Source organism: Molossus molossus, unplaced genomic scaffold, assembly GCF_014108415.1.
Source record: "Molossus molossus isolate mMolMol1 unplaced genomic scaffold, mMolMol1.p scaffold_m16_p_10, whole genome shotgun sequence".
NCBI lineage: Eukaryota > Metazoa > Chordata > Mammalia > Chiroptera > Molossidae > Molossus > Molossus molossus.
In genome coordinates, this window is record NW_023425345.1 from 29,712,965 (window position 1) to 29,727,754 (window position 14,790).

The following is a 14,790-nucleotide window of genomic DNA, read 5'->3' on the forward strand; positions in this document are numbered from 1 at the left end:
TAATAAATGAGATGCATCTTATTTTAATTCTTCTTGATGGAATTAAATAGTTCCATCATAATGTATATATCATAATGTGTATATCATTTTTTTTGTGCTCAAAACTTTTTCTTAGCCAATATAGGATAAGCTCTTTTAACATTTTTATTAACCTTTGTTTTTCAGCTAATTATCTTGTCAAAGACCTAATTGCAGAAATTCTACATTTTTGTGCAAATGACCAGTTATTCTACAAAGATTGTCTTCTAAGTGTATGTGGCTCTGAAGAATTTTTACAGAAGTAAGTATCTTATTAAGGTACATTTTAATCATTTTATAACCTATATTAAGCAGCACTTACTTTTTTCCCCATTAATAAGACTTTTACAAGCACTATACTCCCCTAATCAAAATAATTAAATCAATTTTGCCCTCTTCAAGGTGAATTTAAAATTTTTTAAGTCATCTTGACATTCTTATTCTTGGTTCTGTTTGGTCATTTGTATGTTTATGGCAAGATGTATTTAATTGACCTATGACCAGGGTGACCAACTATCTCAGTTTTCCCAGGACTCAAGGTGTTCCCAGGACAGGGGACCTTCAGTTTTGATATCAAGTAACTTTATCTTTAATAGAGCTTATTAGTACTTACCACAATTTTTAAAATAAATTCTTTTGTAATAAGTAATTTTAGAATTTCAAATAATGTTCGTATGTGGATTAAATATTGATTTTTTAAAATCACATAGGGTTTGAGTATGAATATATTAAGACTTGATTTGGGTGGTGCACACACAGCACAGTGTACAGATGATGTGTTCTAAAATTGTGCACCTGCAACTTGCATAATTTTGTTAACTAGTGTCACCACAATAAATTTAATTAGAAAAATCTAAATGATTTAGATATTAGGAAGAATAATAATAAACATTCTGCTTATTAAAATCTATTATATCAATACACATATGATGTTATACCAAATAATAAGCATATCCCTCATATATACATATCCTTCAATGTCCATTAGGGAATAAATGATTATAATTAATCTATACTAATATTGTCAACTTTCCTATTTTAATAAAACCTAGGTAAATATATTTTTAATAACATTTCCAAAAAAGAGTATTTTTAGAATACCTTCTTTACTTCTTTATTCAGGAAGCTTTTAAAATAAGGAGAAAATGCCTGTTGTCATGTTTGTAAAATGCAAATACTCATTTAATAGAAAACTCACCTTCTCTTATTTACCACAATAATATTGTCATTAAATTCTTTGAAGACCAACTTTGAAGATATAATATAACTGTACGAGAGTAAATATTTCTCTGCTGGTGTTGCATAGTTATTCTAAACACTAAATAAATAAAGAATAAAATGTTTAATAAGGTGAATTCTTGCCATTTACATTTTCCCTTTGTGTTTCTACGAGTATCTAAAGATTGACAACACTCAATGTCTAGGCTGCGCCTTCCACCAACATATTGTTTGACAACATACTCACTGAGCAAGAAGAAGCATTTTAGTAATGCAATCTTATACTGAATGCTCATTAAAATTCACCTTCTGAATGTGCAAGTCTCCAGATGCACCTCTGGACTTTGGCTATGTCAAACATTTGATGCAAAGAACAAGAAAAATTGTCAAATATATTTGTTTAACATTATCAATGAGAAGCATTATCCCAAAAGCAAATATAATGAAGAATAGAAATTAGGAAAAGAAAAATGAGGAATATAATTTGCAATAGACCTTGACTTAATTACTGTTTTGTTCTCCTTTTTTTAATCATTTTTTCTTTATTGAATTTTAGAGAGAGGAAGGAGAGGGAGAGAGAACAAGAAACATCAACTGGCTATCTCCTGCATGACCCCCACTAGGGATTTGGCCCACAACCTGGGCATGTGCCCTGACCGGGAATCAAACCAGTGACCTCTTGGTGCGTGGGTCAATGCTCAGCCACTGAGCCACACCAGCTGGGCAACTTAATTACTGTTTTGAAAGAATGAGTCATCCATAGTTAGACAGCTCAATTGTTGACAGCTGGGAATGTTGTATATATCATTCTACTCTTTTTTTCTTGCTAATATAAACATAGTAGATTTCTAAAATGTTTTCATAATCATCTATTTCTATTAAAATTCATTTATCTGGGTTTTATTAAAATAGGAAAATGGACAAGTATTAGTGTATATTAATTATAGTCATATATTCCCTAACAGAAATTGAAGGATATGTATGTATTAGGGATATGCTTACTATTTGAGAACACGGCCTATGTGTACTAATATAATTTATTTTAATAAACAGAATATCCATTACTCGTCTTTCTAACATATAAGTTATCCTGATTTTTAGTTTATTTCTATAGGCTATGGATAAGAGATATCTGATAATATTCATAAGTTGAAGGGGAAAAGCCAATAGAGAAAGAAAGGTTGAAGGCACAGAACAGAGCGGTGTTGAATCCAATTCCATGAGGAAATGAAAGAGGGTGGTATCAAGAAGTCAGATGAAGAGATTATAAATATCAGAAGGTGTTCAAATAAATATGAATTTAAAAAATGTAATACCCAAAAAGATAACTATGCTTTAGGAAAACTGTAGGGAAGCTTAAGGAAGTGGCCACAGAGATGATAATATTAGTAATAATAGCAATAAAAACAAGAACAGAATCTACTTCACTGTTAAAAGCTTCTTATGGGCTAGAATTTTTATATGTAGCACCATTCATTCTCGTAGAAGAAAAGCACTATCATTCCCATTTTAAAGATGAGAAAATCGAGGCTAAGAGAAATTAAATGACTTCCTAAATGTCATAAAATTTGGAAGCAAGAAAGTCAGGACAGCACAGGTTTATCTGGTTCTGAAGCCCACAGTCTTTCCAGTCTGCAGCAAAGCTTCTGTTAAGATAAAGGGAAACTTGAAAACAAAAGTTTCTGGGATAATGTTTCCTTAGGGATAATGATCATATATTTTGCGCACTAAACATGGGTTTATAATTCAACATACACCATTTAAGTCAAACACAAGAAAAAGAAAACATAACTTACAGAACACTCACTTTCTGACATCTAAAAGAATTTTTTTAAATCCATTACCAGGAAAATGTTTAAAAATGATTTGACTAAAATAAGGTGAATTATAATCACTAAAGGTAGGCTTTACATGTCATTTTCAGATTTCTGAGTAAACACAATTTAATTTATGCTTGAAATTTTGAGATTGCTCAAACAAATAAATAATATCAAAACAAATCCTACCCTCTCTTGGTAATGCTGCTCCCTATCAGTGTTGCTTTGGAAAACTGCGTTAACCTCCTTTGACTTCAATTTATTTACTTTTTAAAAATTAAAATTTTAATATGTTTTCCACTTTACAAATGAGCTTTAGCATTACAGTTTAGTAATCTTTAATTCCAAATGTAAAAATTGTATTAAGACTCTAATAGTATGTTCATTATGTATGATTACTTTGAGTGTCAAACATGGGTCTTAATAAATTAAAAATATATGTTTGTTAAAATGTAATGAATTAAGAAGAAAAATATCCCTCCCACAGAAAAACGATTACTTTCATAGTATAATGTAGAAAGACTTTTCATTTTAAGCTTTCCTTATGTTATCAGAACTATATTTCTTCATCTGTTCTGTTTTAGAAAGAGATAAATGATATTTAGTTGCTATTCTTTGCAGTTCTTGCCTACTTTGGGTTAGATAAGGGTAAATCATTCACATTTAAACTCCTTTGTGTCTTCCAGGTTGTATATTTGTCTTTAAAAGAGTCACAATAAGTAAATACTACTTGCTGAACCAATCAAGTTTTGAGAAAGTAGATCAACTTTTTGTTGTCACAATTAAAATGCAAGTGGTATATTTGTGATGCTCTATTTTTTACTTCTTCCTTAAGTGATATTTTTCTATTTCTTTACTCATCTGTCTTTACTAAGGTTAGTAAAGTATTACATTAAATTTTGAAGAGGGAGCTAATATAAATGAATATGATGATAGGTAGGTAGGTAGGTAGATATATAGATAGTCACAAATTACACATTTGTCTACATTTATATTGATTTGTTAAAATACTGTTCTCAGACTTGAATGCATGCACTAGCCACCTGATGACCTTTTTTAAAAGCATTCTTATTCAGTTGATCTGGGCTGGGACCCAAGACTGCATTTCTATCAAGCTTCTGTGTGACGCTGATGCTCATGGTCCACTGTTCCCATTTAAATTAGCAATATATTAGAGGATATTAATGAACTAAGAATTTAGAGTCTACAAAAAACAATTACATGCTTTTTGCAATATTGCAAAATTAAGAAAGATAACTTTCCTAGCAAGCCAAAATTCATTTTCATAATTCAACTATATTGTTATGGCAACTTATTTAGCATTCATCTTAATTTAGTAACCCAAACTTTTTCTGTCAATTAAAATATTACATTTTTCTTTCTCTCTGGCTCTTGTTCTGGCTCCCTCTCTCCCTGTTAAATGTTTTCACAAACACAACAACAAACTTCAATATCATTTTTGCATAAGTATCCTCAAAAATGAGATATTATGTACTTACCAGGTATTTTAATTGTATTAAATACAGCCTCAAAAACTACTTTATAAACAGCTTTAACTAGTGTATTATGGCCAAAGAATAAATTAAAGAATTGAAACAAAAAATGCATTCATTTTCTCATAGGTTATGGTAGCTTAATACAAAGTTGTCAGCGATATGAAGAATGGAATACAAAACCAATTAAGCCAGAATAAATTAAATAGAGAAATAATAGAAGTCATTTTATTCATTCAAAGAATATCAACAGCTTCCTTTATGTTCCTGGTCTTTAATGCTCCACATTAGTTACCACTAGGAGTGTCCCTAATTGCCTTTCCCTGTTGCCCATGGGCTTATCCAGTAGACAGACTCCATTAGGCTTATACGGTGGCTGGCTGGAGCACAGGACAGGACAACCAGAGTTTCCTAAGCGGGTCCTGTACCCTGCTTTCCATCCAGGAGTAACAATGCTGTACCTTCCCTTGGACTTGTAACCATCACATGAGATCTATTTTATTTATACATATATTTATAATATGTAAAGTTTAATGCTATGTCATAATTTTATATCTTATTATCTAGCCCAACATTTACCTGGAGTGCATGTTTTTGTGTGCCTTACTCCTAACTTATGTGATTTAAGCAATTTCTTCTATCAAAAATCTGCTGTTGGTCTTACTTTCTAATTCAACTAAAAGATAATGTTCCTTATCAGCTGCAGTGTGAAACAATAAAATGTAGTATATTTAAAAGCTTTTGCTGAATAAATCTTGATGGCATTGTTAGTAGTAAACCACAAGTGCAGAATTAGAGGAACAATAGTCTTTCTTAAAGATTCTACTTGGGCTAACAGGGACAGATAAACAAAACAAAACTTTCCTTTATTATTTAACTGACTTTTGTCAAGGAATATTAGAATCCAAAGAGCTTAAAAAAAAAGTTAAATAATAAAAAAGAAGAAAAGAAAAAATATGATCATTAATAATCTTCATTTGAAAATGTCATATATATTCTTAAATCTAAATCATGAAGGCAGTATCTACCTCTTCATTCATCACCAATATTGACTTGTATGATCTAACTGTCTACTTATGGGTATCCTTTTGTCTTCTGATCTTTCATAAAGAGAAAATGTTGAATACTGTTGATTAGCATGAGGGTCCTCTCCAGGAATTAAATACAATTAGAATTTTTTAATAATCTTCTTAAGAAAATTTCTATTAAAAAGTATTTTAGCTAATCCTGTGATAATTTGCATTAATTTATTCTTTAAACATTTTATTATAAATTAAAATTGCTTTTTATCCAAAGTAAAAATAAGACAATTAGAAAGGAAAAGGCTAGGGTATAGTGTTGAAATTTTAAGGTAATAGGTTATATTAATTGCAGTAAAAACTGGGTTCTTTATATACCTGGGGAGGGGGATAAATCTTTTTCTTCTCAATAAAATTAAGTATGTAATTTAGCTAACTGAACAAATTGATTATTCTCAGCTCATTCAGAACAGCTTAAATATTTCAATATTAAAATCTACTATGTTTTAACTGTGTAGACTTACTTTGAGCAAAGAGGTACATTAAAGTTTGTTTCTCTTTTACATGACTTTGCTCTCCAATCACAAAATCACAAGGTAAGCCATATGTCGTCATGATTCACAGAAAAAACTGTGTCACAGTGTTGGAAAGAACATATCAGAACTTTGAGAGCTTGCACACATGACAATTAAAATGTGTTCTGTTAACAAATCATTCATTAAGAGTATCTTGAGTTACTTCAATTTAGTTTTCAGACTTTCAAATTACTTTTCCCAAAATTTTAAAGTTAGCTTTGGTTTCTATCTTTAATAAATAATGAATAATAATTATAATAATTCATACACACTTGCATTTGATTCTAACCAAGAACTATACTAGAATAAATGTCCTAATATGTGAATACTCCATATATACCTTCTTTTGAACACAATTCTCCCAAAGAAAGGGCTTGTGCTAAATAAAGGTTGTTTATTATTGAAAATTAAATGTAAGGATTATGGCATATTTTAGCCCCAAGTTTCCAGAAAGTTTTATAATTTTGCAAGCACCATTAGCCAACAGACTTGATGAAAAGAATCACAAAGTTGTTGCATGATTTTTCCAAGAAGACAAGGCAAATCAGAACTAAATGCAGGTATATAATTTAATTTTATTATACCTAAAACTAAAATAGCAATATGTAGCTTCAAGTATTTTTGTTACTCAAAAGTGTTATTCACTTCTAAAAGCTAGGAATTATTAAATCACTGCCCCACCATCAATTTTGAATTAATTGAAATTTAAATAACCTAATGCTTCATTTTCCTTAAATGAAGTAAAGGAATTCAGTAGACAATATTTGAATTACATAGTATTTCAAACTAGCCAATATCACCTTATTAAGGTTTAAATGCACTATTTTAATCATAGTTCTTCAATATTTTATATTAGTAAATTCTACAGCATGTTTCTCCTCTGGAGGTTTATTGAAAAAATAATGAAAACTTGAAATGCTATCTGTATTTTTTTTTTATCTCCTGGGTTGGTAACTGTGTTACAAATTTTATATACCATACCCCTTGGAGCTTAGTATATATTTTGCGAAGGATGCAAAGTTCCAGCCTCACTGATATATTTCATTCTTATTGACTCTCTGTCTTAGTTAACTTTATTTATATAGATTGTTGTGCTGTAACTTTATTGTCTTTTGTGAATGCATAGCTTAATAGAGAGGGCATAATAAACTTGAAAGTGCTTATAAATTATTTCTTCTACATTTAAATAAAACTTCCCTTGCAGCATATTCAATTTCATTTCATTTTTGAGTTTGAAAAGTATGTGTACTTTACACGTAAGGCAATACAGCCATATTCAAGTGAAGGGACACGAGGCATAGTTGTCCTTTTTCCAGGCTGGAGGGGACTGTTAAGAAAAATGAGCACTTAGATAGAAATGTTTAGGTCTCTTAGGTCCAGTTCTCACTTGAGCAGAAACTGTTGGTACCCATTTATGCCCATGGAAGGTCTCTGTTCAAAACCGTAACTCTCCTCTATTAACTCCCATGGCTATAAAAATTCTTGCTTTAGAATTTAATCTATGCTTGTCTATCTAAGTAATAAAGTTTAACTTTCCCTATTTATTGTTCTCCTGAGAGAAAAATAACAATATACTTGAAGAGCACTGGTTGAGGAAAACAAATGTTCACTTATTTTCATCTATGCTGAGTCAGCAATAAATAACAGTTTGCACATAAATCCAGGCTGTTTTAGTTAGCTACACAGCACACTAGCATTCAAAATCCAGCAGATGTATTATAAAAATTTTTAATTGACAGATAACAAAGAAATGTGTGTGTATATTTGCACACAAGCATGCACAAATGAGTACTTTGATAAATGCTCAGTGGAGTACTGCAGTATCATTAATATTTTAATATTTGATATACTCACCTAACATTTTTTAGTCAATCTAAGTCTTAAAAGACAGCTTAATTACTTAGTTTTCTTAAAGAAATGTTTTCAATAGTTGTCAGTAATCCTGACTCTCAATATTTATAAAATCAAATTGAAATGCTTTTTTTTACATATGACTAATATTTCAAAATACAACTGTGTGACTAGTTACTACACATAAGAAGAAAGGACATTTAAACCTAGTTATCCTATAAAGTAAAGATATGTGCTTATTCCAGTGAAAGAGTAATGTTCATAACAGTGTGTTAACAAGGATTCCTAGGCTGGTGAGGATCAATATTTGTAAGTTAGACATTATTTAGGATGTCTTCTTTCCCCCACAGGACAAATTTGAAGTATCTGCATATAGATTTTTGGTGTTAAGGTCATTAATCTCTCTATATCCACATGCTACTATGAAATACTTTAAAATATCATGAGCCACTTATGAATAGGAAATAGGAGTAATTATGTGCAAGAATTCAGCCTTTTAGTGTTCATCTTAAATGACAAGTACACTCATAACAGTTCCTAAGATAGTAGCTAGCACATTTGTTGAGAGAATAAAAAAACGGATGTGCAGAACTTTGACTTACTAATATATATGGGAGAAAAACCTTTTTGATTTTATCATAGAGATTCAGTTCATTTAGCAGTTTAAATTTATTACATGATTATTGCATAAAACTACTAAGCACCCATATTTGAAATGTTATCAGGCTGAGAAAAACATCTAATGTGTAAATCTGAAATAGATCATTCCACTGTTCTCATTGTGAATATAGTAATACTTATTATGACCTGTTTTCTTAGTGCTCAAACTCTACTCTCTACCTTACCTGTCTTAGCAGCAGTATTTTTTATCTGTCCTGCTCTTGGTGTGGTAGCCTGTCTTCCTGTATTTTCTGATATCGAGAGTCCTCTAACACAAATTCAGTAGGGAGCTGGTTTACATTACTTTTTTGTGTAAAGTCTTCAAAATTCAGTGTGTGTTTTATGGTTACAGCACATCTTAACTCCAACTCACCACATTTCAAGTGCTCTGTAGCCACATGTGTCTAGTGGTTACTATGTTGGAAAGGGTAGCCCCAGATCACTAAAACAAATTCATCAGAATGGTGGTCTTGCCAAAGAGGGTGGTGACAAAGTGGTGAATAGTAGTCCATAGTCATTAGAAAGTGTGATATTATCAGAGGTTCTGTAGTCCTTTAAATAACATCAGTACTTAAATGAAGTGACAATTCTAGCTCAGCATTAGTTTTTGTTGTTGCTAACACACAAAAAAGGACTACTTAGCAATTTAAACATGATAACTGAAAAAATGATATAGCAAGAACAGTCTCTTCTGCGATATACCATATCTTTGTAACGTGAATTAGCTTCTTCATAGAAGTCACCTTAACACACGTATATTTTCTGGCATATTAATATTGCTCTGCTAAGAAACAGTAGTTGAATGCAGAGTACAAAGGAAGATGCTGAGGGTCACAGTATTGTACACAGTGACCAGTGACCAATCACGCAACATGTATTTTTTTCTCAACATAGTTTCAAGATCAGTCTTGAAAAAGCTTGTTGCAGAATTCTCCACAATATTTGTGTATCTTTTTTATCGTCTCTATGTTCAGCAGCACCAAAACATTCATATATCCTCTTCCACCAAGCTCAAGATTTTCTAAAGCCATTTTTATTTACTATATTTCTTCACATTTTTAAAATAAGATGTGTTTTTTAAGACCATGCTAGTGCATGGGAGCACATCTTAATAGAGTCAACAATAAAAAAAGAAGAAAATTGGTAGTTTTTAATAAGATTTGTGCACGTGTGTGTGTGCACGGGTGCGTGTATGTGCACGGTGGTGAGAGACCTGTATTGATTTATGTCAGTGGTCTCTCCCAACCTTATTTCCATTAGACCTGTTAACTTTTAGTCACAATTTCCGGAATACCTCACCCCTCCTTTTATAAAAAGAAGTATGCATGGTATCACAGTACACCAGGAATGCTCAAATCTATAAATAAATTTTAAGTGAGCTACGTTTACTCCCAATGTTTATGTTCTAATCTCTGGTCTTACTTTGTTGAACATATTGTCCATTTTCACAAAATGAGAGAGGTGAACAAGAATAATGCTTCCTTTCCAGTTTTTGAGGTCTCGCTTCATGCAGAATTATACATGGTATTCCCCTAATTAAAATGATAATTATATATCTTCAGGACTGGATTAATATGTTAAAATAAAAATGCAAATTTACCCATTAGCCCACAGAAATTCTCATGAAATGACAGAAGAAAAATTAATGAAAAGCTTCCTGATAAAACAAGAAAGGATGACAGCATAGGTAGGACAAAGCGATAGCAAGGGGACTGTCGAGTCCCCAGGTAATGTCAAAAGATATTTAAAATGAGAGGAGCTTGACTTCCTAAGAAATAATAAATTTTCAAAATTAGCTCAATGAGTAATATGAAAGTGGAATAGCACAATGAGCTGTGGGAAGTGGAAAATGTAGTTTTAGGCAAATTGCACCAAATCTTCAAAGATTACAATAGAATTCCATAAGCAAAATCCATACAAAACTCAACTAATACATATCATGGAAAAATATTTGATTTATAATAGAATGGAATCTATAAAACATCTTGGGAGAAAACTAATACTTTATTCAAGGACATGAAAGAGAATCAGAATGCATCTAGAAATATACTTTTCCTTGAAAGGAGTATTTAATATTACTAAAATGCCAACTCTTCTTATACAATTCCATAAATAAAATATAAATCAACACTATATTCACATTTTCTTGTTAACATTGGCACACTAATTCTACATTGTTCTTGAAGTGAAATTATGCAAAAATAGATAATATATTTTCAAATGGTGACTCACTCATTTTCACACCTCAAAATATGCTATAAAATTAAATAATTGAAGCAATTGGTATGGGCACAGGAATCGATATATAGATTCATGGAATACTTAGAGTCCAGAAACAGATCAGCTATTTATAAAAATTGGTCATGTGTTAAATAGGTCAGAGTTGAAAAGATGTTCTTATTAATTAGGAACGTTTGAGAACGTTAATATTATGTTGAAAAAAATGTCTAAAATTGGAGTTGTCTTTCACTTTTACGCAACAGAAGCAGTCCATATAGATTGAGGAAATAAGTATAAAGAGCAAAAAAGAGAGTGTGGTTATGAAAAAATTAATTTGCATTTTTAAAAGATATTGATAAAGAGTAATCATTTAAGCTTCTACTGTGGAATTAATGTGGAAGACATAAATAAAAAGATTAGAACAAAAATTTTAAAAATCTACGCCAATTCTCCTTTCGGGTTTTTCCTTCAGCCCAAGTATGTGGTCTTTATTAAAGATGCTGAATTGTTTGAAACAAATTCATGGATACAGAGAACAAAATGACAGTTGCCAGATGGGAGGGGGGTTGAGTGATGTGTGAAAAAGGTGAAAGAGATAAATACAAATGGCCAGTTATGAAAAAAGTCATAGGGATGTAAAACACGGCATGGGAAATATAGTCAATAATGATGAGACAACTGTGTATGGTAGTGGTAGTAGATGGGTACTATACTTATTGTGGTGATCACTTCATAAGTCCTGGTATAGTTGTCTAATCACTGTGTTGTACACTGGAAATTAATATGATATTGTATGTTAACCATAATTTAAAAATAAATTTTATGAATAAATATATAAATAGATTAGCTACAATTGGAAATTAAGAGATAATTTCCAGAAAGAAAACAAAATTGTAATCAACAGATCCTTCCTCTGATATGAAAAGCCTTTTTTATTCTAAAATCAAACTTTGGCCAACGAGAGTCTATGGAGATATTTTTAGTTTAAAGGTAAAATGTCAAGATACATGTATGTTCTATAATTCCTATCTCTAACTTTTTTGATTAACCAATTTACTAATTTTTTTGATTTTATCAGGTAAGTGATAAAAGAATCTGCAACTAAAATTTAAATGAGCTCTACCTGGGCAATTGTAGGGTAATTGTAGAGAACTGAATAAAATAAGCTCTAAGCTTTATTTGAGAATATGACATAAATAATTATTAAATTGGGGGTACAGTAAAAATATTAAGATGTTTTATTTTAAAAATAAAGTAAGCATGGGAAGATTAAAAATACAGTTGTCTCGCCCTGGCTGGTTTGGCTCAGCGGTTAGAGCATCGGCCTGCGGTCCGGAGAGACGCGGGTTTGGTTCCCGCTAAGGGCATGTTCCTCGGTTGCAGTTTGTCCCCTGCCCTGGTTGGTCGTGCGGGTGGCAGCCACTCGATGTGTCCCTTTCACGTAGATGTTTCTCTCTCTCTTCCTCTCTCTCCCTCCCACTCTATCTGTGCAAAAAATGGAAAAATGTCCTCGGGTGAGGCTAAAAAAAATACAGTTGTCTCCAAATCCTCTAAAAGTAGAAACTCAAAGAAGACTCAATCCTGATAAATGAAGAAAAATAAATTTAAAAAAACATATGGTTAATATAAACCTTCAATAACATAGCAGAAGGTATTCCTATGAGTGGAATAGTTTTAATTTTCTGATTAAAAGGCAGAGTCTCAGAAAATAAGATGAAAGAAATTTAGCTGCAGGCTCGAGACACAGCTAAAATAAAACGATCTTATTTCTAACAGAAATATATGTGTGTGCTTAGCCATTTATTTCAGCCTCCAAAAAAAGTGCCATAAACTCTTGTTAATTGTTATTCTTAAAAAACAGAAAGAAGAGAATGTTTCTTTTTGTTTTGCTTTGTCCAGTTTAGTACAATTCAAATGTTTTCCATGAGAATATGTTCCTATAATGTAACTTTTTTAAAAGAGAAAAATTATAGGGGAAAAATCCTTCTAAAATCGAATACCCAATATTTACCCAGTCCCTACCACACACACACACACACACACACACACACACACACACGGAGGCAAAGATCAGGAAAGAACTGTTTTTCTTTTAGAAAGGAGTAGAAATGGAAGATCTAGGAAATAAAAACATAAGACATTCAGTTAATTTTAATTTCAAAATACTAATTTCTAATTTTAATATATGTACACATCAAATATTAAATGAGACATAATTATACTAAAATGTTTTATTCATTATCATCTGAAATTCATATTTACTGGGTATCTGTTTTATCTGGTGAGTGAAGTAAAGTAGTTTCAGGAAGCAGTATCCACATCTGAAGTGCATTCACTGGACTAGAGTTCAGGGCCCAAACTTCAAAACACTGGGGAAAAGAAGCTTTGAGAACAAGGTGGGTGACTACACCTAATTTGTTCCCAGAATAGGAACAGACAAACAACTATGAGGGAGGACAGAGTTGAAGTTGAGGGAGGTAAAGGAGAGGAGGTTGAGCCTCTGTGGTAGATGAAAGTGGTCATTGGAGCAGAACTTCATCCAGGAGGAAGCCAGGCATCAGTGATTCCGGGACCTCAGGGAATACACTGGTCTTGCCTTGTGTCTAGACTAGCAGGAGAAAGAACTCAGGGAAAAGGTAAGGGCACAGTGGAGAGACTGGGACAGAAATCTGGTTTAGACTAGCAGGAGAAATGGGAATGAGGCATGGAACACGTGTATACTGTCACCATTTAGGTGTGGGTCGGTGTTGGTTTTTTTGTTTTTTTTTAATAGTAATTGTCTAAATAAAAACATCTACAAAATATTTAATATATATCAACATAATAACATTTTATTTGTCTACCATTATAAGAAATAGGTGGTCCCAAATATGTAGTGAATTTTCCAAATAAATGAAATATCACCTTACGGGCCCCAAATTTTTAATGAGGTTTTTTTTTTTTCTCCTGATATTCTTTATATATTTAACCAAGAATCTTAAGCAAAGTACATTAACACAGTTCATCCTTTTTAATGACTCAAGAGTCACTAGAGATATCAAAATTAAAAACTGTAGAAAAGATCATATAGTAAAAGCCCTTTATTTGAAAGAATAGGTATCAGATTTACATTGTAAATCAATAATTTGTTGTGTTCATCATTTAATCTGTGATCAGTAAATATTTACACAAGGGGAGAAAAGCAAGCACAAAGAAAGGAAGAAAGCTAGGAAAGAAGGAAGGGAGGGAGGAAGGAAGGAAGGAAGGAAAGGAGGGAGGGAGGAAGGAAGGAAGGGAGGAGGGAGGGAAGGAAGAAAGGAAGGGAGGAGGGAGGGAGGGAGGGAGGGAGGGAGGGAGGGAGGGAGGGAGGGAGGGATTATATTACACCACTAGAAATTTCTGAAATATGAAGGGATATTTTTCTGTTTAATCTGCTTGCAACTCCTTTGATGTAGACATTAATATCCCAACTCTAAAAAATAAAATATTGAGCTTCAGATAGTTGAACTGACTTGCATAAGGCTATGAATCTAGTATATCTGTGTCTAGAGCCTATGACATTTCCACCTCACCACTCTGTTTCTTTTTTTTTTTTTAAAGATAATGAATCTCATTTCTTTTTCATCCTCACCCAAGGACATTTTTGCATTCCTCTTCAGACAGAGCGGGAGGGAGAGAGGGAGGAAGAGAGAGAGAGAAACATCGATGTGAGAGAGACACATCGACTGGTTGCCACCCACACGACCCCAACCAGGGCCGGGGACAAACTGCAACTGAAGTACACACCCTTAGCGGGAACTGAACCCGAGACTCTCTGGTCCGCAAGCCAAGGCTCCAACCACTGAACCAAACCAGCCAGTGCACCACTCTGCTTCGTTAACACAATGGTTCCCACAGGCACTTTGCGGCATCGGTTAGACCATCTGGAAGCATGCTGTTC

At 32.4% G+C, this 14,790-nt stretch overlaps 1 protein-coding gene across 3 annotated transcripts in view; it reads left to right on the forward strand.

Moving 5' to 3' along the window:
- PIK3C2G (phosphatidylinositol-4-phosphate 3-kinase catalytic subunit type 2 gamma) overlaps positions 1 to 14,790 on the forward strand; it is a 272,104-nt gene that overhangs the window by 13,857 nt on the left and 243,457 nt on the right. For all 3 annotated transcript variants that reach the window (XM_036251349.1, XM_036251350.1, XM_036251351.1), the window contains exon 4: positions 166 to 280. In XM_036251349.1, coding sequence (XP_036107242.1) covers positions 166 to 280 — 115 coding nt within the window. The remainder of the gene's footprint in view (positions 1 to 165; positions 281 to 14,790) is intronic.